General features: G+C 34.9%; 1 protein-coding gene across 2 annotated transcripts in view; it reads left to right on the top strand.

The window, feature by feature from the left end:
• Window positions 1-22,524, top strand: part of TBC1D23 (TBC1 domain family member 23) — a 58,914-nt gene extending 36,390 nt beyond the window's left edge. The window contains exons 10-19 of one of the 2 annotated variants that reach the window (XM_058731614.1): window positions 173-265; window positions 3,771-3,941; window positions 6,190-6,232; window positions 7,938-8,047; window positions 10,644-10,783; window positions 12,176-12,220; window positions 16,015-16,103; window positions 18,179-18,314; window positions 19,846-20,040; window positions 20,859-22,524. In XM_058731614.1, the coding sequence (XP_058587597.1) occupies window positions 173-265; window positions 3,771-3,941; window positions 6,190-6,232; window positions 7,938-8,047; window positions 10,644-10,783; window positions 12,176-12,220; window positions 16,015-16,103; window positions 18,179-18,314; window positions 19,846-20,040; window positions 20,859-20,940 (1,104 nt within the window). In that variant the 3' untranslated portion in view covers window positions 20,941-22,524. The remainder of the gene's footprint in view (window positions 1-172; window positions 266-3,770; window positions 3,942-6,189; window positions 6,233-7,937; window positions 8,048-10,643; window positions 10,784-12,175; window positions 12,221-16,014; window positions 16,104-18,178; window positions 18,315-19,845; window positions 20,041-20,858) is intronic. The other variant, XM_058731613.1, reaches the window with a different exon arrangement.
• The last annotated feature ends 3,568 nt before the right edge of the window (window positions 22,525-26,092 follow it).

The raw sequence follows: 26,092 nt of genomic DNA, 5'->3' as shown, positions 1-26,092 counted from the left end.
GTGACCTGAGCCGAAGTCGGAGGCTCAACCGACCGAGCCACCCAGGCGCCCCGAGATCCATTTTTTTAATAAACCTATTCCCTCTTCTTTGCTTAATTGTAATACTATATTGTGTCAAATGTAACCCTCATGGCAAATTGCAGTATGTCTGTCACATGTTGTTTTCTCTTAGGAAGGAGTCCGGTTCTTTGTGGTGGATTGCCGTCCTGCAGAACAGTATAATGCTGGGCATTTGTCAACTGCTTTCCACTTAGATTCAGATCTGGTTAGTATAAATGCTAGTTAAAATTTTTTAGTAAAGTAAGAGAATAAATAGGTTTTTCTTCTTTAGCTCAGAAATAAATATACATGTACTAGATTGGGGACATTTTCTTTCTGCTTAAGGAGGGAGTCTCTGCCCATATAACAAAAGTGTTCTCAGGTTTCCTTTTCACCCAGGACACTCTTTTGGTATGATGAGGGTAGATGCAAACACTGTTAGGTATGGCTTACTATTGCTTACCATTGTTATGTCAGTAAATTCTAAAGTTCTTACTGTGAATTGTCTGATGTAGCACTTAGCATAGTGCCTTGCATCTAGTAAGTACTCTATAAATATAAGCTTTTTCTATAATTGGGTAATTATTCTAGAAATTTTTACTATAAGCCTTTTTTTCCATCATGAGTACTTAAGCATAAACTAATACTTAATGAGGATAGTATGTGGCATACACGTGCTCACTTGTTAAAATTTTTATACAAGGGTCACTTTACTTACAGGAGAAGGTGAAGTAAATAATTAAATATTGTCAGGAATACTTAGAGCAGTTGGTAGAAGTAGGACTGACATCATTTAACCCATTCTGGTTATAAGAGCCTCAGAGATTAGGGAAGAAAGAAAGAGGAGTAAGCCCTTTTGCTAACTATGCAGTCTGCCTTTCATCCAGCTCATCTGAAAAAGGTGATGCTAAGGCCTGAAAAGGCATGGAGGGGAATTTAGGTGGTATTGAGAGGAAACTTAGGGAAAATAGAGGTAGAACAACTCAAAGAGTTTTGGGTGCTTTAAGGAAGGTAAAATCCAAGCTTGTTTGCATCCTGAAAGTGAACCTGAGCCTTTCTCATCCTTGGTTTGCCTAGGAGGGCCTAGTTTTTCTTTTATGCTTATTTAATAATTTGCTCCAGTGATTCAGGAAAACTTGATTTTTTTCTTCAGAAAACTCAAAGAATGTCTGCAGAGCTATTATCAGCTTGTTTAAGCTTCCAGACCTTTAGTATATATTTATATATTTCTTGCTTCCTTTTTCTTTTTACTTGATTTTTCAGTTAACCGTTCACTTATTTTTTCACCAAACTGTTTCTTAGAGATCTGTCCATTCAGTACATTCTTTTTTTAATATCCCCACTTTATTTATTTATTTATTTATTTATTTATTTATTTATTTTTAAGTAAGCTCCAACGTGGGGCTTGAACTCATGACCCCAAGATCAAGAGTTGCATGCTCTACTGACTGAACCAGCCAATTGCTCCTAAGTGCATTCTTTTTAATGACTGTATAGTGGACCATGGTACAGGTATACCATAATTTACTGCCCAATTGATGTACATTTGGGTTATTTTCAGTTTTCTTGTAATGAACAATGCTGCAGTTAGATCCTTATACATGTTTTGTGAACTTGTACAAATACTTCTATAAAATAGACTACTATAAGTAGAACTGTTGGTTTGAGGGTTGAGTATATAAAACATTACTAGAAATGCTTTATCACCCTTTAAAGAGACTGAACCAGCTTACACTTTATAACTAAGTGAGAATGTTTCAACATTGCATTATAGCACATTTTATTTTACAGTAATGATGGGTGAAAAACCATCATTGAGGTTAGTAATTACAAGGTGGTAATTACTAGTAATGTTGAGCGTCTTTTTGCAAGTACACTGTTTACTTTTTTTTGTTTTGTTTTTTGTTTTTACAAATTGCTTTTCTGTGGTTTGTCGGTTTTTCTCTCGGATTTTCACTGTATTTTTTTTGTTTACTTATTTTTGAGAGAGAGAGAGCGGGAGGAGCAGAGAGAGGGGGACAGAGGATCCAAAGTAGGCTCTGCACTGACAGCAGAGAGCCCAATGTGGGGCTGAAACCCGTGAACTATGAGATTATGACCCAAACCGAAGTCAGACACCTAACTGACAAGTGGCTCAGGAGCAGTGTCACTGTGCTTTTTATGTAGCCCTGTTGTAACATTGTAACAAATTTTTGAAGTTATTGGCATATCTGTTTCCTTGAAGGAAAGAAATTAACTTTTTTTGTCCTTTTAACTCTTGTACCTGGAGTAGTGCTAATAAATAAATTGGCTTCTACTATTTCTGACTGCCTTCTAAGAAGTATATCGTTTGCCATATAAGTGGAAACTAAAAAATATACCTTGTTTCAATGTATTGTTTTTAGCTATGGACCCTTTCACTCAGTGTTAAACTTTTCTTGTCATGATACCTAATGACACCATAGCTTGTTTAAGAAACAAACCAGATTTTTTCTTAGCATATTTTCTTTGCATGTTTCATCTTTCTCTGAATCTTCAACTTTTGTTCTAATGTATTATAGGTACATTTATATGCATTTATTTTCTCTAATCCCAGGGATTTTATTTACAAGAGCCTTTTTCCCTTTGTTTTTTTTTTTCTTAATTTTATTTTTTATTTTTTAAAATTTACATCCAAATTAGTTAGCATATAGTGAAGCAATGATTTCAGGAGTAGATTCCTTAATGCCCCTTACCCATTTAGCCCATCCCGCCTCCCACAACCCCTCTAACAACCCTCAGTTTGTTCTCCATATTTATGAGTCTCTTCTGTTTTGTCCCCCTCCCTGTTTTTATATTCTTTTTGTTTCCCATCCCTTATGTTCATCTGTTTTGTCTCTTAAAGTCCTCATATGAGTGAATTCATGTGATTTTTGTCTTTCTCTGACTAATTTCACTTAGCATAATTACCTCCAGTTCCATCCACATAGTTGCAGATGGCAAGATTTCATTCTTTTTGATTGCCGAGTAATACTCCATTGTATATATATACCACATCTTTATCCATTCACCCGTCGATGGACATTTGGGCTCTTTCCATACTTCGGCTATTGTTGATGGTGCTGCTATAAACATGGGGGTGCATGTGTCCCTTTGAAACAGCACACCTGTATCCCGTGGATAAATGACTAGTAGTGACATTGCTGGGTTGTAGGGTAGTTCTATTTTTAGTTTTTTGAGGAACCTCCATACTGTTTCCCAGAGTGGGGGCACCAGCTTGCATTCCCACCAGCATTGCCAAAGAGATCCCCTTTCTTTGCATCCTCGCCAACATCTGTTGTTGCCTGAGTTGTTAATGTTGGCCATTCGGACAGGTGTGAGGTGGTATCTCATTGTGGTTTTGATTTGTATTTCCCTGATGATGAGTGATGTTGAGCATTTTTTCATGTGTCGGTTGGCCATCTGGATGTCTTCTTTGGAGAAGTGTCTATTCATGTCTTTTGTCCCTTTCTTCACTGGATTCTTTCTGGGTGTTGAGTTTGATAAGTTCTTTATAGATTTTGGATACTAACCCTTTATCTGATATGTCATTTGCAAATATCTTCTCCCATTCTGTCAGTTGCCTTTTAGTTTTGCTGATTGTTTCCAAGCCTTTTTTTCCTTTGTTTTCATGGTAGCTATGTAAATATTTTCTGTCTGGAAGAATATTTCAAATTTGGAAATGTATGTGAAACACAAGTTTACCACATTTTTAGTTTTTAAAAATTGTCTAGATGCTCCAGAATCCGTCTGAGTTTGCACAGTCAGTAAAATCTTTGCTGGAAGCACAGAAGCAGTCCATCGAATCCGGCTCCATTGCTGGTGGGGAGCACCTCTGTTTTATGGGCAGTGGTAGAGAGGAAGAAGACATGTACATGAACATGGTCCTGGCACACTTTTTACAGGTATGTTGACAGATTATTTCAGTTTTGCTTGGTTATTGCTATCATCTTTAGGAAGTTCTCATAGGTTAATTTGTACTGTTATCTATATTGTCAAATTTATATGAAGTTTTTCTTTACAGCTTACAGGTTTTCTGTCTTGCCAAGAAAGGACTTCTTGAGATTTTTCTTACATGTTTCTATGATTTACTTTTTATGCTTAAGTGTTGAATCGTCTGGAATTTATTTTTGTGTAATAAGTGAGGTAGGAATAAAAAAAAAAAATATTTTCCCAGATAGCTAACCAGTTGTGCTATCACTTTGAAATAGCACTTTAAAAAAATTTTTTTTAACGTTTACTTTTGAGAGAGAGACAGACAGAGACAGAGACAGAACACAAGTGGGGGAGGGGCAGAGAGAGAGGGAGACACAGAATCCGAAGCAGGCTCCAGGCTCTGAGCTGTCAGCACAGAGCCCGACATGGGGCTCGAACTCATGAACCATGCAATCATGATCTGAGCCGAAATTGGATGCTTAACTGACTGAGCCACCCACCCAGGCGCCCTGAAATACCACCTTTTTAATTCCTCAGTGCATCAGGATCTATTTCTGGATTATTCTATTGCGTTGCTGTTTATGTCTGTTCATTCCCTAGTACTTTTTACAGTAACTGCATAATTCAGTTTAATGTATTTACTTTGAAATAGAATAAATATACATGTATATTTATTCATTATACTTGGCCATCTTTCCTTTTTGTGTTTGAATGTTGTCTAATTTGTATCAGTGATTTTATGCAGCCTGTTCCTCTATCTTCTCTACAAAACCTCTCTCAGTGATGGCTCTTTCTTCATAAAAATAATTGTTAGGTATTCTTTGGTATTTTATACATTAAAGTCTTCATTTTATATGACCCTGACTTAACGGAATTAGCAAGACCATAGGCATGGTGTTGCACTAGCTACTAAATTTGGATCCATTTCTGTTCATGTTGTACTTTACTGGGAATCTGCTTTGAGAAAGTAAGTCTAAAGGAAAGAATCCTTAAAAGACAAAACACGAGAAGGAACAAGGTATATGGGGGAAGGGTTGTAAGATAATTTTATACCTTATTAAAGGAGAGATTTTAGAAACTTACACAAAATAACAAAAATAGGGTCTCAGACTCATTTTACTTACAAATTTAATTGGCCTATTTTAAAAATGCTCTGGTATAAACTATAGATTGTGAACATTAACATATCACATGGCAAGAATTTGAAATATTGTGAACTTATTTTTTATAACTCAAGTTCTTGATGTGGTTTTAGAAAGTTTTCCCCCAACTTTTATCATGGAAATTTTCAAACAAAATCAAGAGTACATAGAGTTGAACCCTATAAACTCTTTATAAAGACATAAAACCACATTATCGTTATACTTTATTATAAAAAAACCTAACTATTGTTCAAGTTTCTCTGATTTTCCCAGGATCCAAAACAAGACATTCTGCTTGGTTGACATCCTTTAAGTCTCTTTTAATGTATAGGTTCCCTTTCCTAATTTTTTTTCCTTGCAGATATTTGTTGGAAAAACTGGTTACGTTATCTTATAGCGGGTCCCCCACATACTAGATTTTGCTAATTGCATTCACATGGTGGTGTTTATCAGGTTCTGTCCCTGGTATTTCCTCTAAGTTGGTAATTAGATCTAGAGACTTGATCAGATTACTTTTTTGGGAGTGGGGGCGGACAGGAAGTCCTGGGTGGTGTGAACTTTGGTCAGGAGGTATGTACTGCCCATATCTTTCTTTTTTGTCTCTTTCTCTGTCAGTGCATATTAGATCCATTAATTTTTATAGTAGTTTGTAAAATGGTAACATTCTATTATTTCTTATTCATAATTAGCTAGAATAATTGTTTTTATATTTCCTTTTAATAAAAGATACAACATATTTTGAAATCTTTTAAAAATCACTCTAATTATATCTAAAAATACAATTAACTGATTTTAGTTTGACTCGTTATTATATTATTGGAACTATAATACAGATAAAATCACAGTCTTGATAGTAGCCATGAAGTTGTCTCCTTCTTTCCACCAAGCGCCAGACCTTACAGTATACAAGGTAAATGTATGTATCTCTCTATACCAGAGTCCCAGATGTCAAAGAAAACAAAAAGTCCAGAAACTTAATATATAACTATGTATAACATGTGTCAGTGTTTATAGGGCTATAGAGGTTTTGATTAAATTGCATTTTGGAATAATTTAAATTCTATTTTTGCTACAGAAAAACAAAGAATATGTAAGCATTGCCAGTGGAGGCTTTATGGGTAAGGATTTAATTTATTTGTTGCTTTGCTTCCATTTCTCAGAGGAAATTATATCACCAGAGCTGATTGGGAGTGACCAGATTAGTTAGTGGATAAACTCTCTCTTCAGACATTCTGTATTTTCAGAAAAGGGAAGGCCAGCAGCACATATAGATAACAGATAAACATAATAGACAATTGAAATGAGCAAATATTTAATGGAAGACTAATTCATTAGATATGTTTAATGAGCTTGTATTTGTAAAAAGTATTTTTGTAAAGAGGCATGAAAAACTGTCTACATGATTTGTCTTTATGGAGAAGGTGCAATAGATAGGACTGGGAAATGGGTAAGAGGAATATTTTTCATACTCTTTGCTTTTTGTTTCATCGTTATTTTGTTTTTGAAATACTTGAAAGTATTAGCTGCTAAAAAAATATTGGCTGAATGGAATAAAACAAATAAGCTAATGTTTTCAAATCTTCAGACCAATATCTGACAATCCAGGATGGTAAAATAACAGAAAATCTCTGCAAGCAAGTATTTGAGAATTTATGAAGGATTAGGTCAGGATAAAAAGATTTAAAAAGAGCCTGTCTTTTTTGCAAATTGTATTATTTAAGGGTACAAACTTGTGACTAAAAGATGAGTAAGTCCTAGAGTACTGTAAGTGTAGTGAACGTAGACAACAGTATTATCATAACCAAACTTGCAAACAGACTAAATCTTGATTATTCCCACCATGAAGAAATGGTAATTATCTGATCTGATAGAGGTACTAACTGTTGCTGAAATGGAAATTATATTACAGTATGTAAATCAACATGTTAAACACCTTAAGTTTACATAGTGTTATAGGTCAAATATATTTCAATCAAGAAATAAAGAGCCTTTAATAGTAAAATCAAATTAATATTTGTTGAGTAATAGAATTGAGTTTGAATCATGAGAGTCTCATAAGGATTAAGTTCTGACCTAATATAATCTTCTTGTTTTATAACTTAGAATTTTTACAGATTAGGATCTTTTTCCTCTTTGTCGATATTAACAAGGATTATGATGATTTCCTGTATATCATGGCCTGATAACTCACAATCTTTGGGGCTCATACCCGGAGTGATCTACAAATGGGGTTGTTTTAATAGTGTTAAGCAAGTATTGGCCTTTAGGCCCAGTGTTTATTAGGAATTTTGACAGTGATACAGAACTTGGTTATTAAGCTTACTATCAAAAGTGTCTGAAAAGCAGTCTTTTATGGTATAGTCTAGGTTCCAGAAGCTTTTTTATAATTATGAATTATTTCTTTTCCAAGAATAACCTCTCTTTCCATAGCAGTTAATGCCTTCTTTATTATGGGAAAGATTAATTGATATCTCTTTATGGTAAAACAAAAGCCACCATAGGTTTTCTTTTAATTTTTTATATCATAAAAATGTTGCTGAGATTATCTCTTAATACTTCCAGAGAGGAAAGCATCAAATTTATATATAGTTATTGTCAATTAAGAAAAACTGTAGTTGTACAGAGGGCTTTAGAAGGAGAAGAAGGCGGCTTTCTGTAGCTTAGAGTCCTTCATTACTGAAGTGCAGAAAAAAATACCTGTAATTACGTCTTTGTATCCTCTTTCATTCAGCCATGACATGTTTATTATGTTCTCTGGTAACGAATCTTTCCAAAGGGGGTTGATACGTGAGTTGTTTTTTTCCCCTTCTTGTTTATTTTAAGCACTGCAACAGCACCTGGCGGATATTAATGTGGATGGACCAGAAAATGGATATGGCCATTGGATTGCTAGTACCTCAGGCTCAAGGAGCAGTATCAATTCTTCTGTTGATGTAAGTGTATGTGTAGAATGTGTCACCATATTTGGATAAATGCCCAGAAAATGTGACTAACTATTAAGCTCACTGTAACAGAAATGGAGTCAAAATATTTCAAACACATATAGTGAGGAGTCGTGTTATTGCATGGTTAATGTTATATGGAACAGGCCTGCACAGCTAAACTAGCCAGGAGTTCTGGAGGTCCACTTGCTGAATTCAAATTTCTCCCTGTCCAGCTGCAGTTCGGTGTCATCTAGTGACAGTTTTCTGCCCCCAGCTTAAATATCAATGGCCCTTAAAAACAACATTCTTCTAATTTATATTGCCACCCACAATGTAGAAAGTAATTCTGTTCAAGTTTGTTTCTTCAGATTTAAAAAACAATGATTGAGGCTGTTAAAGAAACTGTCTTAAAGATGTGTTATAGGGGCGCCTGGGTGGCGCAGTCGGTTAAGCGTCCGACTTCAGCCAGGTCACGATCTCGCGGTCCGTGAGTTCGAGCCCCGCGTCAGGCTCTGGGCTGATGGCTCGGAGCCTGGAGCCTGTTTCCGATTCTGTGTCTCCCTCTCTCTCTGCCCCTCCCCCGTTCATGCTGTGTCTCTCTCTGTCCAAAAATAAATAAAAAAAAAAAAACGTTGAAAAAAAAAAAAAAAGATGTGTTATATTGAAAAATACCAAATAATTTAATTTCTATATTCAGTTTAATTTGATTTCAAATTTGGATATGGAAATAGAAATATGGTTTTTGTGTTAGTTAATGATTTATTTCACTTAAAAATGAAAATGACATGTTTATTTTAGCATCATATGTAAATATGAAAGATCTAAGAAAACAACTGCTATTCATATTTTCATACTTTGAAATATTTCCTTCAAATATTTTTAATGCATATGTATTTTAGTGTTTTATTTTAAAAATGGTGATCAGAGTTTACATATAGATTTATTTTCTGCTTTTTCTCACCGCTTTTTCTAACATTTTAAAATGCTTTAAAAGAAAAGGTGATGGGGATTAAGGAATACACTTGTCATGATGAGCACTGGGTGTTGTATGGGAAGTATTGAATCACTGTATTGTCCACCAGAATCTAATATTACACTATATGTTAACTAACTAGAAGTAAAATAAAAACTTAAAAAAATTTTTTAAAGCGTTTTTAAAAAATTTATATAAATTTCCATCAAACAGTACTGAAGTCCTAGAGTGCTTTCTAATTATTTCTTTCTCTTAAGTTCTGAAGAAGAATTAATGGGCAAAAGATCGCATACTTTTTGGGGCGCCTGGGTGGCTCAGTTGGTTAAGCATCTGACTCTTGATCTTGGCTCAGGTCATCATCTCACCGTTCTGATGTCAAGCCCTGCATTGAGCTCTGCACTAACAGCACAGAGCCTGCTTGGGTTTCTCTCTCTCCTCTCCACCCCTCCCCTGCTCAAATGGGTGCACTCTCTTTCTCTCTAAAAATATAAATAAAAAAAAAGATAGGCACACTTTTATTTATTTATTTATTTTATTTATTTATTTATTTATTTATTTATTTATTTATTTATTTATTTATTTTTAATTTTTTTTTTAACGTTTATTTATTTTTGAGACAGGGAGAGACAGAGCATGAACAGGGGAGGGTCAGAGAGAGGGAGACACAGAATCTGAAACAGGCTCCAGGCTCTGAGCTGTCAGCACAGAGCCCGACGCAGGGCTCGAACTCATGGACCGCGAGATCATGACCTGAGCCGAAGTCGGCCGCTTAACCAACTGAGCCACCCAGGCGCCCCAACAGGCACACTTTTAAACTGACACCTATTGCCAGTTTGCCCTCTAATGAATATGGGAGCAATTCCATGAAACATTTTAAGAATTATAGTCATATCTGTTATATTAGGTACATAAGGATAGTTTTCTTGAGAAAATTAAAAGTCTAAGTGAAAATATTTAAACAGCAAAATTTTACAAGGAATAAATGTTTAAAAATTTAGCTACATGGATGATATTCTGATTATACATTTGCTGATTTACATTTTATGATTGAAGTTAAGAAAAGGTCAGTAACTTAATTTTTTATTGAGTAAGGAAGGTATTTTCAGACTTTACATGTTTGTATGTACAACATACATCCGCATTTTTCATTTCTAATTCCCATCCCTAAAATGGTTTTACCTAGTATATTGGTCGGTTAAGGCTGCCATAACGAAATACAACCAAGTAGTTGGCTTAAATCACAGAGGTCTATTTTGTTTAGTTCTGGAGGCTGCAGATCTGGAATCACAGGGTTGGCAGGTTTGATTATGTATCCTCAGGCCTCTCTCTTTGGCTTGCAGATGACTGCCTTTTTGGTCTGTCTGGATATACATGGTCCTGTGTATGTGGTCTCCTTCTCTTCTTGTAAGGACACCGGTCATACTGGATTAGGTCCCACCTGTATGACCTCAGCCTTAGTTTAATATCTCTGAGTACAGTCTTTATCTAAGGTGAACTAGGAGTTAGAACTTTAACATATGGACACAATTCAGTCCATAACCTCTAGGTAACCTTTAGCAGTAGTGTGCCTGATAGTCATTAGGAGAACAGTTAATTCATTAGTAAGTTCTTTTTTTTTTTTTTTTTTTTCAGGGTGAATCTTCTAATGGCTCAAATGATAGAGGAATGAAATCACTAGTAAATAAAATGACTGTTGCTTTGAAGACGAAATCTGTTAATGTCAGGGAAAAAGTTATCAGTTTTATTGAGAACACATCAACTCCTGTGGACCGGTGAGTTGCTTATATGGTATGAGTTTATGATGGGTAACTAAAGACATGTGTCTTAATAGTAAATGATAGTTGAATTGAATATGTTCTAGAAAAGAATCATAAAGTACATTTTTTAATTGGATAATTTCAGTTTTCATTGTAATTGCAAAGATGTCCTTTATTGCTATAACATTTGACTGCAAAGATTTCTCTTCCCCTACTGCCAGAATAAAACTCAAATAATGATTCTGCCCTTTTATGCCATTCATTAAAAAAAATATTAAGATGCCATTATATGCATTATTCTTCATATAGTAGCTGTTTCCCACATGTCAAATGGATGGGAATCATCTACTAAATGCAGTAATCTCAAAGCAGGAAACTCTTCTCCTCCTCCAGGAATTTATAACCTAGAAAATTTGTTCATGCTAAATAAAGCAGAAACTTATTTTCTTTCTTTCTTTTTTAAAATTAATCAATTAATTCATCTTTAAAGTAATCTCTACACCCAACATGGGGCTCGAACTCACAACCTGGATGCTTGCTCCACTGACTGAGCCAGCCAGTTGCCCCAGAAACCCATTTTCTTAAATTTAAGAGTTTAGCTCTTCATAGAATTTTGTCCACAGAATATAAGTGACATCTGTTTTCCCACGAATTACAAATGAAGGACACAGTTTGATAAATTTAAGAATGTCTGCTACAGTGTTTCTTATTGGAACTGTGAGTCCACAATGTTTTCTCCTCCACGTATTAGTCTAATTCATCTTTCTTGTTGTACAGTTCAAAACTAACATAATAATTCCAGCATAGAATTTATTTCTAAGCAGACCTGGTCTTGAAAATGTGTGATATTAATTTCACTTTCTTATTTTGCAGTATCCTAGGAAAGTTGAAATATTTGACTTTAAGAATTGAATGTTAGGAATTTACTGTTGTTACTTTATTAGTTATAGTACCTGTGCATACAAAAGTACATTTTCCCCCATTTAGTAAATAGCAAGGAAGAATGGATTATTTTCACAAATCAAAAAAAATTGTACCTGTCTAAAATGGTCAACTCATAAATAATATTAAAGTGTTTTATCAAGCCTGAAAGTCTTCTTTGCTCATTAAAATTATGTCTGTTCTCAAAAGCCTATAACTTTTTTTACTTTCAGTGCATTCTGAGTTAGAGTACTATTGCTACATTTGGTAGCATGAACATTTAACATTTTATTTTAAAATGAACAAGTGATAACTCTGACTTGAAACTGGCTTTTCTTCATTTTTCTTTGTACTTGGGATGATCAAAACATTTTCTTTATAATGTATGCTCTGGGTTAGAAAAAGTGATTATACTGTATTTTTGTTTTAAAGCTGTTGTGTTTTTAATAATCATTTTGTTCTGTCCTCTACCTCAATTTGCTATAGAATGTCTTTCAATCTTCCTTGGCCAGACAGAGCATGTACAGAGCGGTAAGCCAATGAGTAGAGCAGCTTTACGGGACCATCCTTTTCTTTAGCATGCCTCATGCTGTCTGTAAGCCTCACACTGTCTTGGCTTAAATTTGATGCAGCTGTTTTCAAATGCTGAATTTTTCTTATTCTGCTTTTAGGAGTGTGTGATATTGATTGAGCTGTATTTGTTTTTTGGCTTGATCATTTTAATTTTTTTTCCTTGCATGCTTCTTTATATCTCCCATTCCTCAGATGAAAATCAAGTACATTCAAATCCAAGAACTTCATAAAACCTGCCGTTTTTATTCTGAAAGAGAGGAGTGAAACAAAGAAAATAATTAGTCTCAGAGTTGGCAGAGTGTTAGCGTTGGAGATCATGTATTTCTATTTCCTGCACTAATAGTATAGAGTATTATCGCACCTAACAAAGGGCATTGTTCATAGTTCAAAATTGTTGTTAATTCAAGTATATTATGTAATTTTATGATTTTTTTAAAAGACTTTTCTTAATTAGATTTGTATATTTAGGTTGGTGACTTCACATATCTAAATCAGTTCCAAAGAACCACAATTCTTTAGTTTTCCATAAAAGAAATTAGGTCATGGTGGACATGTTAATGTATAATCCATCCCTTCTCTGTCCCTAGTAACATGTGGTACTTGTCATTAGATTATAGAAGTCTAAAGTTTAAAAATCTACTGAATCTTCAATTAGGGTGCACAGAAGAACTCAACTAACTTAATACCTTTATATAGCTTTGTAGTTTTTATACCTACAGCATTTTTCTGCAGTTTATTTTTTTTTTTAAGTTTATTCTGAAAGAGAGAGAGAGAGGGAGAGAGAGAATCCCAAGCAGGTTCCATGCCGTCAGTGCAGAGCCCAACGTGGGGCTCAATCCCAAGAACCATGAGATCATGACCTGAGCCAAATCAAGAATCAGACACCTAACCAACTGAGCGACGACCAAAGTGCCCCATTAAGCAGTTTAAATTAGAATATCAATTACAGCAATATCTATGGAGATTTTAAAAGAAATTCTAGTTGTATTTTAAATATAAATTAAGCTTTGGAATTATGGAGTTGAATTTTTCTTTGGTCATTTCAATGTTTTCAGTGACTAGAAGTAACATTTTTAAAAGCACTAGTTCACTCTTAACTTAGTGGTAAGAGTTTTTATTTACTGTAACTATTCCTGCACAATGCCAATTACAGAGCTTCTATTACAGTTTTACCTGAGACTATTCTAAAGGCATTTGCTTCTTTTAAAATTATAATCTGTTTGTGAATCATCTTTCTACCTTTTCTTGTTATAGGACCATTGAATTAGTCTAATTTTAACTCCCAGGTTTTCTCCCAAATTCTTAAATTTATAAAAATTTAACTTATTTTCTCTGATCTACAGGCAAATATATTTATTTTGAAAATAGAATTTAGTGAAAAGTTAGAATTGGGTTTCTTTCTGAGCTCAGTAAATAAATTAGAACCTGGTCAAAATATGTTATAGATGTTTCTGTTATTACTTCAACTAAAAAAGTATAAATATACTGCTTTTTAAAAAGTCCAGTGAATTTCATTAATTTTTAAATTGTTTTAAATGTTTATTTTTGAGAGAGAGAGAAAGAGAGAGAGAGAGACCGAGTACAAGTGGGGGAGAGGCAGAGAGAGAGAGGGAGACACAGAATCCAAAGCAGGCTCCAGGCTCCTAGCTGTCAGCACAGAGCCTGAAATGGGGCTTGAACCCCACGAACTGCCAGATCATGACCTGAGCTGAAGTTGGCGCTTAACGGACTGAGCCACCCAGGAGCCCCAAATTTCATTAATTTTTAGCCAATATTTAAGAACTAATAACCCAGTAATCTTTAGCAATCTTTATAAAAACTGCCTTGCATTATAAATGTAGATCAATAATTAGTTTTTTTAAAACTTTTCACTTTGCATACTTGAATTCTGGTTCATGCATTTACTATAAACATTATCCTTGTTACTTTCGAAGTTACATCAGTTTAATTATGCTTTAATGTCAGGAGAGAACCAATAATTTAATCATAAATTTTTGTAATCTAGATGGCACTAAAGTATTTTTAGACAAAACTGTATTATCTTTGTCTTTTATAAGTAGGCTGATTCTGAGTTTCATAGGTATTTAATTATTTATTTCACTTTATCTAATGAGTATAGTTTGATAATTTACTGGATAACTTTACATTAGATATGTTTTAACATAAAATAAAATGATTTTATGATTTAACTTAAACTGTAAATTATGTATTGATTAGCTTATAATTCCCAAAGAATGTTATACATTTGGCTCTCATTGGTTTTTCTAGTAAGTGTTCCATTGAGGAATGTTCTGGGAGAAGTAAGGATTTAAGTAAGCCTCATTGAACAAAATTAGGTTATGATTAAGATTTTGATGATATGTATTATTTAAAATACATATTCGATCTCTATATTCTGGAAAAATTGAATTTAAGATTAAAGACGTGTAACCCCAATTTTTTCCATGTTGGACTATCTCTTGATATATGATCAATCAATCAATAAATAAAAATAAGCTAGTTTTTCTTCATTGTAGATAATCTTGATGGAACCTTTATCTTACAAATATACAGTGCTTTTTCCACAAAAACATGTATTTTGTTGAAATATTTTAATTTTTCTTCTTGGTTTGTTTGAGATTACCTGAAAAGTACTGAGGTATAAATTTTTATAGTAAAAAGAGGTTATACTTCCTGCAAGAACTAATCAAGTTTATTGTTTATGCTTCTGCCGCTTGAAAAAGAAAGGCAGATTAATTTTCATCGTTTGTTTACATTTATGTAAAAGAACTAGTAGCATGTTAGTTTCTATTAAAGCAAAACTAATAGTAAAAAAAAAAAAGGAGGATTACAATGTGAGCATTGGTTAATATATAGAATTGTTGAATCATATGGTACAACTGAAACTGTGATTTAAAAAAAATGGGAGGAAAAATCCCATTTTATATCCCCCCAAAATCCCCCCAAAATATTTGCCCCATATAAGAAAACCTTAACACCCCTCCTAGAATTGGAGTATTCAGTTCCATAATCTATTTTACCTAACAGACATGTGCATAGTACTAGCTAGATGCCAGGCATTGTTCTAAGAGCTTTACAAAATATTAACTAATTTAATTCTCACAGTAACCTTGAAGGGTAGGTACTGTTGTTAACTACCACTTTACAGATATGAAAATAGAATCAGAGAGGTTAAATGACTTCCCTAAAGCTACACAGATCTAAGCACTAGTTCTAATATGAATAATAAAATTGTTTTAAAATTTAATTTTTACAGATTGAAAACATTCAGCCTGTCAAGACATTATGCCACTTTTGCTAACATAATTTCCTATCTTGTTACAGTTTCCTTAACATAGATGGCTGTTCTTTTTTTTTTATTTTTATTTATTTTTTTTTTTTTATTAATTTTTTTTTTTTTTCAACGTTTATTTATTTTTGGGACAGAGAGAGACAGAGCATGAACGGGGAGGGACAGAGAGAGAGGGAGACACAGAATCGGAAACAGGCTCCAGGCTCTGAGCCATCAGCCCAGAGCCTGACGCGGGGCTCGAACTCACGGACCGTGAGATCGTGACCTGGCTGAAGTCGGACGCTTAACCGACTGCGCCACCCAGGCGCCCCCATAGATGGCTGTTCTAAAGCTGGGTGGTATATGGGGGTGAGGAACAAAGAATGTATACATGTTGTATAAATATTCAAATGATACTTGGTAAAAATCTTCGGTTGACTTCTTAAGTGATAATTTCCCCTCTAAAATTCTTTGAATATAGGCATGTGAGCAGCAGTGACAGAGTGGGCAAGCCTTATCGTGGTGTAAAGCCTGTTTTCAGCATTGGGGATGAAGAAGAATACGACACAGGTGTAGTAATAAACTTATCTGTAGATGCTTTCCTTAGGCACCAGGAATGACTATAGAGATCATTCTGAGACTAGCTGAACTTTAAAAAAAAAAAAAAAAAGACACAATGAAATTCTGTAGATGAGATTGGGGAGTCTGTTCTTTTTTCCTAAGAGTTTTTTCTAGTTTTTTTCCTAAGAGTTTGGTTTTAGACCTCTTAAGTTATGCCTGTTAGAATTCAAGCAGAAATGCTGAGTATGCATTTGATTATAGGAGTCTTTAGATGAAGAGAGAAGGTCTAATAACGTGGTGCTGATCTGGGAATTATCCGTGTTGAAATAGTATTTAAATCCATGGGATTTTATTTAAATCCCCTTGATCCACCCACCTGGGAGATTGAGAGCTGTGGGACTAAAGTTCAGGGAATTCCAAAATGGAGACATCTGGAAAGAGCCTTTTTAAATTCGAGGTAATATCCTAAAAGGCCACAAGGTGGGGATATTGTACCAGGCAAATTGTATCATCGTCTGTGGTTGTCTTTATATTTTTAAAAATGATTTATTACTTTGCTTCATAATGCTGCTGCCAAGATTACCCTGGTTAAGTAATAATAATGAATGTTAATATGTGTATTGGGTTAGAAAAAATAAAGCAGTAAATCAATGTAGCAAATAAAAGAAAAAACCTTCCCAAATTTCTCCTTGTTTTTTCTACTTAGTAATGCATGCTGTATATTTTCCATCTCAGCCCATATTCCACCTTAGTTCTCTTTCTATCACATAAACACACCATAATTTATTTAATCAGTCTTTCAAAATTCACACTGGTAGTTTTTCAGGTTTTTTGTTTGTTTCAAATGGCAATAGATATTTTTATACATAACTATCTGAACTTTTGTAAGTACACACAGAGGCTATATTCTTAGCAGGTAAGATTAATAGATTATAGGGAGCCACATTTGACATTTTAATAAATATTTACAAAATCACCTTCCTAAAAACTTGCATTGAGGTAAATGAAATTTTCTGTGTGCTATTTCTCATTGTTTCTTTTTCTCCTCTCCCTTCTATTTTTGTTGCTATCTTCCTGTTATTTATCAGTCTGTCCCTGAATATTTCGGCTCCTTTCTTTAATAACTTTCATTTCAACTCTTTTAATTCCCAAGAGGCAAATGGATGGATAAACTATAGTATACATACATGTGTCATATATTTATGCATATATTTGTATTTGGGAAATTGTACAGTAATGAAAATGAGAATACTAGAGCTACGTGTATCAACATGTATAAATTTTACACTGTTCAGAGTGAAGAAGCAGTTGCAGAAGAATACAGTTGAAAGGTCTACTATTTATATAAATGTTACTGCTACTGTAGAGATTTTACTTATTTATCCAAGGATGGATTTTTGTTGTTTTTCTTAAAGTCAAAAAACAGCAAGAGAAAAAGAACTCTAACATCTTTGCCCTCAAGATAGATGCTTATTATTGGACAATTTAGCCATCTTTCTATAGTTTAGACATAGATTAGAGTCATGTTACATAAAGCAAAAAAGTTGAAATTCCTCAGGCAGTATAGTCTTTAAAAAATTTATTTACATTATTTATTTTTTGTTTTATTTTTTTAAATCTTTGACAGAGAAAGAGAGACAGAGCATGAGCAGGGGAGGGGCAGAGAGAGAGAGAGGGAGACACAGAATCCAAAGCAGGCTCCAAGCTCTGGGCTGTCAGCACAGAGCCCGACGTGGGGCTCCAACTAATGGACTGTGAGATCATGATCTGAGCTGAAGTCGGATGCTTAACTGACTGAGCCACCCAGGCTCCCCTATTTATTTTTTATTTAAGTATAGTTGACACACAGTGTTACGGGGTATTCTTAGTATTTTCACCTTTCTTACCATGTAGCCTAATGCTTCATAATAATATTTCTGTATTATGCCAGTGGCATAAGGAAACATAGTAACAGGATTTGAATTGTTTTTTTCTTTTCCCCCAACCTGTATGCTTAAAATACTCAATTTTTTTTCCCGGCTATTAAGGAACGTCTCATTTTTAAAGTTGGTAATTCCCACTTTTAACACTTTAAACTCTTTCAGATGAAATTGACAGCTCTTCAATGTCAGATGATGACAGAAAAGAGGTTGTAAACATTCAGACTTGGATAAACAAGCCAGACGTCAAGCATCATTTTCCTTGTAAAGAAGTGAAAGAAAGTGGACACATGTTTCCTAGGTACTTTTTTAAATGCCTTCTTCAGAAGTAAAATTAAATTTGGGGAATAAAAAACTTAACCACAGGAGAAATTTTCTTTAAATACAATAAGATATAATTTTCCTTTGTCAACTTGTATTATGTGTCTTGATTTTTAAAATATTTTTAATGTAATTTTTTATTTTGAAATATTCTAAAAACTTGAAGAAACAGTACATTGAACATCTTTATAAGCCTCTCTCAATTCACCAGATTTTAATTTCTTTTTGTGTTTTTCCAATCTATTTATATATCTATTTATAGACACACATACACATACAGTTCTCTCTTGTCAAGCCATTCAGAAGAATCTTACAGATATGACCCTTAACCCCCAAAAATGCTTTAGTGTAAATCTCCCAAGAATATGAGCATTCTCTTATACAACTTCAATAGCGTTATGACTGTTTTTAAAATAGCATTATCACTCTTTAAAAACTTTAAAATGAACATCATTCAACATACATGTGACACTCAGATTTTTCAGGGTGCCCCCAAAGTATTATTTATAGTCGTTTTTTTCCTTTTTGATCCAATAGCTAGTCAAGGTTCCTGCATTGTATTTGCCTGTCAATCTCTTTAGTTTCAGCCGGTGTGCAGCAGTACGTCTGCCTTTACCACCACCTCCCCTTTTCTGCATGATGAATGACTCTTTTGAGGCTAGGCTGTGTATTCTGCAGAGTGTCCTGCGTTTTGGACTTTTATAGTTTTACTGCACAGTAAAACCTTGGTTTGCGAGCATAATTCGTTCTGCAAACAAGTTTGTAATCCAGAGCACTCGTGTATCAAAGCGAATTTCAGGAACCATTGGCTCAGTTGCGATCATGTGATGTTTGGCATCATGTACTACTCGTAAGACATCGCTCATTTATCAAGTTAAAATGTATTAGAAAGGTTTGCTTGTCTTCTGGGACACTCACTGAACAAGTTACAATCCAAGATTTTACTGTATTACATAAATGTGTATGAGTATATCATTGCATTACATTAAAAGTGAGCTAAGACACAGGGAGGGGTGTGTTAATAACACCATGCCCATTTTACCTTCAAGATCCAGTTACAGAATATTATAAAATATGTAAGGCAGCCCAACTATTGCTTAGTGGTCTTTGATGAAAAGTATACACTATGGTATAGTGACTGAGAGTAGTTTATGAATATAGGCAGTATTGTGAAAAAGTTTGAAAAGGACTGTATTCCATATACCATATAGAATAGATTCTAAAAATATTATTTTAATGATTTCTAATAGTATTGTACTTTTTATTACATAAAATAGAAACTTTGCTCTTAAACGGTTACAGGATTTCCTATTAATAAAATGTTAATTTTCCATACAACTAAAGGAAAATTAAGAACTTTTATTGGGTAGTTTATTTGTTTATAGATGATTCATTTTAATTCAAAAGTAATTTCATCTGGAGTTGAATATTTTTTTGATTGAAGTAACAGCTGTTTTGCATGATGTGTCTAAAATTCTTTTTGTTGTTTAATGTTTTTTTTGCCTCTTAAGTCATCTGTTGGTTACTGCAACACACATGTACTGTTTAAGGGAGATTCTTTCACGGAAAGGATTGGCTTATATACAGTCTCGACAAGCACTAAATTCTGTAGTTAAAATTACATCTAAAAAAAAGCATCCTGAGCTAATTACTTTCAAGTACGGAAATAGCAGTGCTTCAGGAATAGAAATCTTGGCAATTGAAAGGTAAGATTTTCTTAGAATGGTATTATCTGAATTATTGAATTAGTTCATTATTAAACACTGTTTCTCTCTTTTGGAGAATAGATGGTGGCATAGGCTACTTGAGCCACTTTTAATTAGTATTCTTTGCTTATCTTTTTCTTCCATACCCTTAATCATATGTCAATTAGTTATTAACACATGGTTTCAGTAAGTTTCATAGCTAATTTCATTAACTTTTTGACAGAAGGGTCCTTATACTATTGCTGCACTAAATGCTGGTTTATCAAATAAGAAGCTTGTCTCAGAATATAAGTCAGTGTTTCTACTTCCGTTCATCAAAAAATTCTTTTGAAAAAGTATCCATGAAGTAAGCAACGTGCTGAGTGTTATATTTAATTTACAGTCTGGCACAAACTCCTTATCTTATTGTGGACCAGTGACAAAACAGTTCATGGATGGGCATCAAGGGCCATAGGACCTCACTTATCTGGAAACTAAACCATTTTTATAATCCTATAAAAATGTGAAGCCCAGAGGAGTTGAATGACTTCCAAATCCTCACACCTTGCTTGTGACAGGACCAAATGGAGCTGTCCTGACTCCAGATCTCTGGTTCCTTCCATTTGGCTATGAAGAGTCACCAGCTTGCACACTTAGATTTTCTTTCTTTCAAATATGCTTTCATGTATGTATTGAAATAAGTTATGGGGAGTAAATATGAGGGTATGTCTGCTGGCTTTGTAGGTTAGGGGAAGCTTTGCATTGGAAGTGTCACCTAAGCTGAGGCCTGAAGGGAAAACAATTTATGTTAATATATATGTATATTTTTCCCCCCTTAGGTATTTGATTCCAAATGCAGGAGACGCTACTAAAGCCATTAAACAACAGATCATGAAAGTTTTGGATGCTTTGGAAAGTTAATATAAGAGAGAATTATTTCAAAAGAAATTAAGGCAACCAAGAGAAAGAAACATGGACATACTTTCCTGATTGCGTACTAACAGAAGACCTTTCATTTGCTCATGGGGGTGCTTGAATTGCAGGTCTAAGTGTAAATTATTATAATCAATTTCTAGACAGCTAAAATTTTACTTAAATTTTCTTTTGCATTTTCGGTTTTGTAAAATGATTTATAAAGGTCAGTTATTAAATGACTTTGAGGTAACTGACCCTCTACCCTTGTGAACTAAGGGTACAGAATGCAGTTCTGTTTTGAAGAGCTGTGTTTTAAAAGGGAATATGCATCACTTTCAGATTTAAAAACATCCATGCACATATATACTTGCAATGTCTTCACTGAAAATTAGAGATAGAATTAGTTGAAGAGACCCCTTTAATTGCTACATTTAGTTTTATCCACTTGGCAGTATCAGAAACTGAAAGTATTACATAGATTAATAATTAGCTTGCTGTTTCTGTTCTTAAAAAATGTGAAATGTTTTTAACGAAGCAGATAAAGATTCCAGCCAACCCAGAAATGCAGTCCAGCTAGTGAAATGTTGGAGTATCAGTTTCTAAATCATCTTTTCCCATTAGCTAATGATTTGAACACTGAGTGCTTCAGATCTTAAACTTCATCCTACTGGTTTCTAAGGAGCGGTTAAAATTATAAGTAGGTAGGCGTATTAAGATTAAACATTTGGGGGACAGAGTTGTATCTATAAAAATGTCATTGGTCTTTATTACAAGTGGAATATTTGATTTGGGATATTTCAGAACAGCTGTTGTGCACACATTGATTTATCCTTACTGAGATTATGGTCTGTGACCACAACGAATATCCACTTAAATAAAAGCCAAATAATCAGAGAGCTATATAAACTACAATTGTTTTATCAGCTCTTTCTGAAATTTCTTACTCTTCTTTGGTTTTTGTCTTCTGTTCCAGTGGTTCGAAACTATTTTTATGTTCTTAATCTGACAGAACTAAAAAGTGATCTGCTTTACTTTGCAGCTTTCTCAATTTAATTTATTGAGGTCTGTATTAGACACATCTGGTGAGAGAAATCGGGAACATGTTTGGGGCTATGGAAGGACTCCTTATAAAGTGTTTTTGGGAAGTAGCAAGTCCTAACAATCTGCTGTGTCCTAAAACGCAATGGATTATCTCTAAGGGGTTTATAGGAAAAAATATTTAGATGTACACTGTTTATAGCCAGTTATTTTAATTTACTTAATGGAAATCAAGCACATAACAGGCAACATAGTTCCAAGATATTTTATTCTAATATCTAAATAAAAGCAGTTTCTTGAGTGGTTGAAGACATTTGCGTGAAATTGCACCTGGTGCATACTATATTTATGACTTTACCCACAACGGTTGTGTTGCTTTCTTTTTCTTTTCTTTTTTTCTTTCTTTTTGGTGCCCCCTTTACAAATGCCGCGAAGTCTCCATTTTTTGCCCATTTCAGCCATGGGACTTTTTTCATAATATTAATGTAAAGATGTTTGTGTTACTGTTTATAAAATTACAATTGTAAATAAACCAATACAATTTGCTCAGAACTTTGTTCTTAATGACAATCTCTCTCCCTCTCCCTCCCCCCGCCGCCATTTGCAAATCTGTGTAGATAACACAAAATCAGAAATTTGAGGACTGTCCTTCAGTGGAATTTAATGTTCAGGTTTTAAGTTTGAAAGTATTAGATTCCTGTTTGTGTTCATCTGTATAGGGAGGGGGAAAGAGTTAGTTTAAAACTAATGACATTAAATTCCACATGAATAAATTACTACCTTTAACCACTTAAATTCTCAGAACTTTAGTTTCTTCTTCTGAAATAACATCACAGTTACTAATCATGAGTATGAAATAAACATACATTTTGTTGATTGTACTAGGCACTTACAAGGCTGCTCATCCTTCCTTAACTGGCCCACTAAGTACAGAACTAGAATTCACTATGGGATACTCACCTCTTACTGACTCTCAAGGATTGCAGAGTTTGCAACATTATGAGATTGTTACTATTTTCTGTATTTCCAAGATTAGAAAACCAAGGCTGAAAGAAATTGAGTTAATGAAAAGGGAAGGTATCCCCTCTTCCCTCCCTACTCCCTGAGAATTATCACTTAAGATAACGAATCACTTCAGGGCACCTGGGTGGCTCAGTCAGTTAAGTGCCTGACTTTGGCTCAGGTCATGATCTCACGGTTCACAAGTTCCCAGTCCTGCATCGGACTTTCTGCTGACAGCTCAGGGCCTGCTTCAGATTCTGTATCTCCTTCTCTCTCTCTCTCTCTCTGTCCCTCCCCCACTTGCTAGTGTGCTCTCTTTCAAAAATAAATAAACATTAAAAAATTGTTGAAATATAACCTACATACCATAAAGTTCACCTTTTTGAAGGGTCTACAAAGTGCTTTTTAGCAAATTCAGAGTTGTGCAATCATCACAATTATTGCAGAACATTTGGTTGCTCAAAAAAGAAACTCATACCCATTAGCAGTTACTCCCCTTTTCCTCCAGTCCTTGGCAGCTGCTAATTTCCTGTCTGTCTTTGTGGATTTGCCTCTTCTGGACATTTCATGATAAAAGGAATCATTACAATAAGTAGCTTTTGTGTCTGGCTTATTTCACTTAGCATGATGTTTTCAAGCATCATCCATGTTGTAGCATGTGTCAGAATTTCGTTCCTTTTTAAGGCTGAAGAATATTCCATTGTATGGATATATCACATTTTATTTATCCATTCATCACTCGATGGACATTTGTGCAAAGCTCTAAGCCCAATTTGGTAATTCCCAAGTTTGATCTTTTGTTTGGAGTACCATACATTCCCCTAAGATCTCATCCACTTTGATAGTTTCTGTTCTTATTGTGGAGATGATTCCAATTCTAATTTTCAGCCCTTCATCTATATTAGTCATTTGTATAACTACCTCACCCTGAAAAATTGAACTTAGGCCCCCCCAGACTGACTTGTATATGAAGAGTAATTGGAGGATAAGATGCTGAGGGAAAGGAGGCCAGTTAAGTTGCCTAAAAGCAGTCTCCCCAAAATGAGAAAGGCCTAGCCATGAATGGTGGTCACAAGGACAGAAAAGGAGGCAGCAATCAAGGGGTACTTCAGGAAAGTAAGAAGGGCCCTGTTCTTAACCAGAGGTGGAGGAAAAAAGAATGATACAGAAGTGATTTAGATTTTCCAGGGGAGGGCATGAGGAGTTAGGAGAATTGGAAAACAGCATAAATGGTGGTGCCTATATGTAGGAGGAAAGCTGGGAGAAGCTCTTTTATTTATTTATTTTTTTCTAATTTTATTTGTGAGAGACAGCATGAGTGGGGGAGGAGCAGAGAGAGAGGGAGACACAGAATCCGAGGCAGGCTCCAGGCTCCGAGCTGTCAGCACAGAGCCCGATGTGGGGCTCGAAGTCACAGATTCTGAGATCATGACCTGAGCCGAAGTCAGAGGCCTAACTGATCCACCCAGGTGTCCCTGGGAGAAGCTCTTTTAGAGATGATAAAATTAGTTTCAGATGGTTGAGTTTAAATTGATGTCAAGACGTGTAAACAGATGGCTTTCGGGCAGCTGGAGATGCTGGAATAGATCTTCTGGAGTAAAAGTAGAAATCTGATCAGTACCAGCCTGGCAATGGTTATTAAAACTGTGAGACTTGGTTGGCACTTCCAGCTTTTGATCTGGGCTCTGGAGATTCATTTAGTGTAGTCGTTTAATTCTTTGGCTACTTTTCAAGTGGCAGATAAAAGAGAATATGGAAACATGAAGACAGAGCTGTGTGGTTGAAGAGTCGGAGTGAAGTGACAGGAGGACTGTGCAAACTCGGTCATCCAGCCTCTCACCTTCTGCCTCTGAATCCTCTTGTGTTACAGATGATAAAAAGGTCCTGGGAATGAGATGATTTGCCTTAGGTATTAACATCACATCAGTGTCAGAGCCAGAACTGGAACCGTGACTAACGGTTCCATTATGCCCATAAAATTCTAAAGGAAAGTTCAAGAACAGTTTGTATTATTTCTTACCATTCCCTCCCTAGAATCCAAGTCACTGGCTTCCCTGCATGCGACGTAGGGAAGACAGTGCCCACGGACTCTTGGTCTTGAAGGCCCTTTCTCTCCTGGTTTTCCTACCTCTCAGGTGGCCCCTTATCAGGTTTCACAGGCCCCTCTTATACCTGTGCCTTTCATAGTCCACTTGCAACTTGTCACCCATATTCAGAATTTTGTCTTAGTTTAAATTGCTGATGACTCCTAAATCAGCCTCCAGCCTGCATATGGGAGTTTGAGGCTTAGGACCAACTGCCTACTGGGTGTCTCCGCTTCGATGTTCCAATAACATGCCCAGCCATGTTTGGTACCACTGTTACATACAACTTTATGCCAGTGAACTTGCAAATCTAAATGAAATGGGTGACCTTTTTTTTGACAGTATTGACACAGGAATCTCAGCGGGCTAATTAAACATAGCAGAAATTAACAGATTATTATCTTCCTGCTACAAAGCCAGGTCCAGATTGTTGAATCTTCAAAAAAACAGAACGTGTAATTGCTATGTATTTCCTCCCAGCTTAAAGTTTTAAAAACTTTTAAAAACGTCTTAAAGTAGTACATGAACAGCTATATTTTCTCCTGTTAAATTTGCCACCTTTGCTTTGTCTCTGTATAAGCACATATTTTCTTTTTACGTACCATTTTCAAGTCAGATTTTCTGACATTTCACCCTTAAATACTTCAGCAAATACTTCTCAGAGTAAAGATATTGTCTGGCATAATGACAATGTCATCATCACACAATTCATTAAAGCATCAAATATCCAGTTCACAAATATCCCTAATTATTCCAAAAATGTTTTAAGGGTATCCTTTTATTTATTTTTGAGAGACAGAGAAAACAGGGAAGAAGGGCAGAGGGAGAGAGAATCCCAAGCAGGCTGCCCGCAGGCCGATCTCATAAACGGTGAGATCATGACCCAAGCCTAAATCAAGAGTGGGAAATTCAACCGACTGAGCTACTCAGGCACCTCTAGAGTATCCTTTTAAAAACCAGGACAGAGCATTAAAAAAAAAAAAAAAAAGGCAAGATTTTATTAGTTTTGTGATTTTTGATCCCCAAACCTGACA

Source organism: Neofelis nebulosa, chromosome 5, assembly GCF_028018385.1.
Source record: "Neofelis nebulosa isolate mNeoNeb1 chromosome 5, mNeoNeb1.pri, whole genome shotgun sequence".
In the NCBI taxonomy this organism is placed as follows: domain Eukaryota; kingdom Metazoa; phylum Chordata; class Mammalia; order Carnivora; family Felidae; genus Neofelis; species Neofelis nebulosa.
Note: the sequence above shows the minus strand (reverse complement) of the source record. Positions and strands in the feature narration are given on the sequence as shown.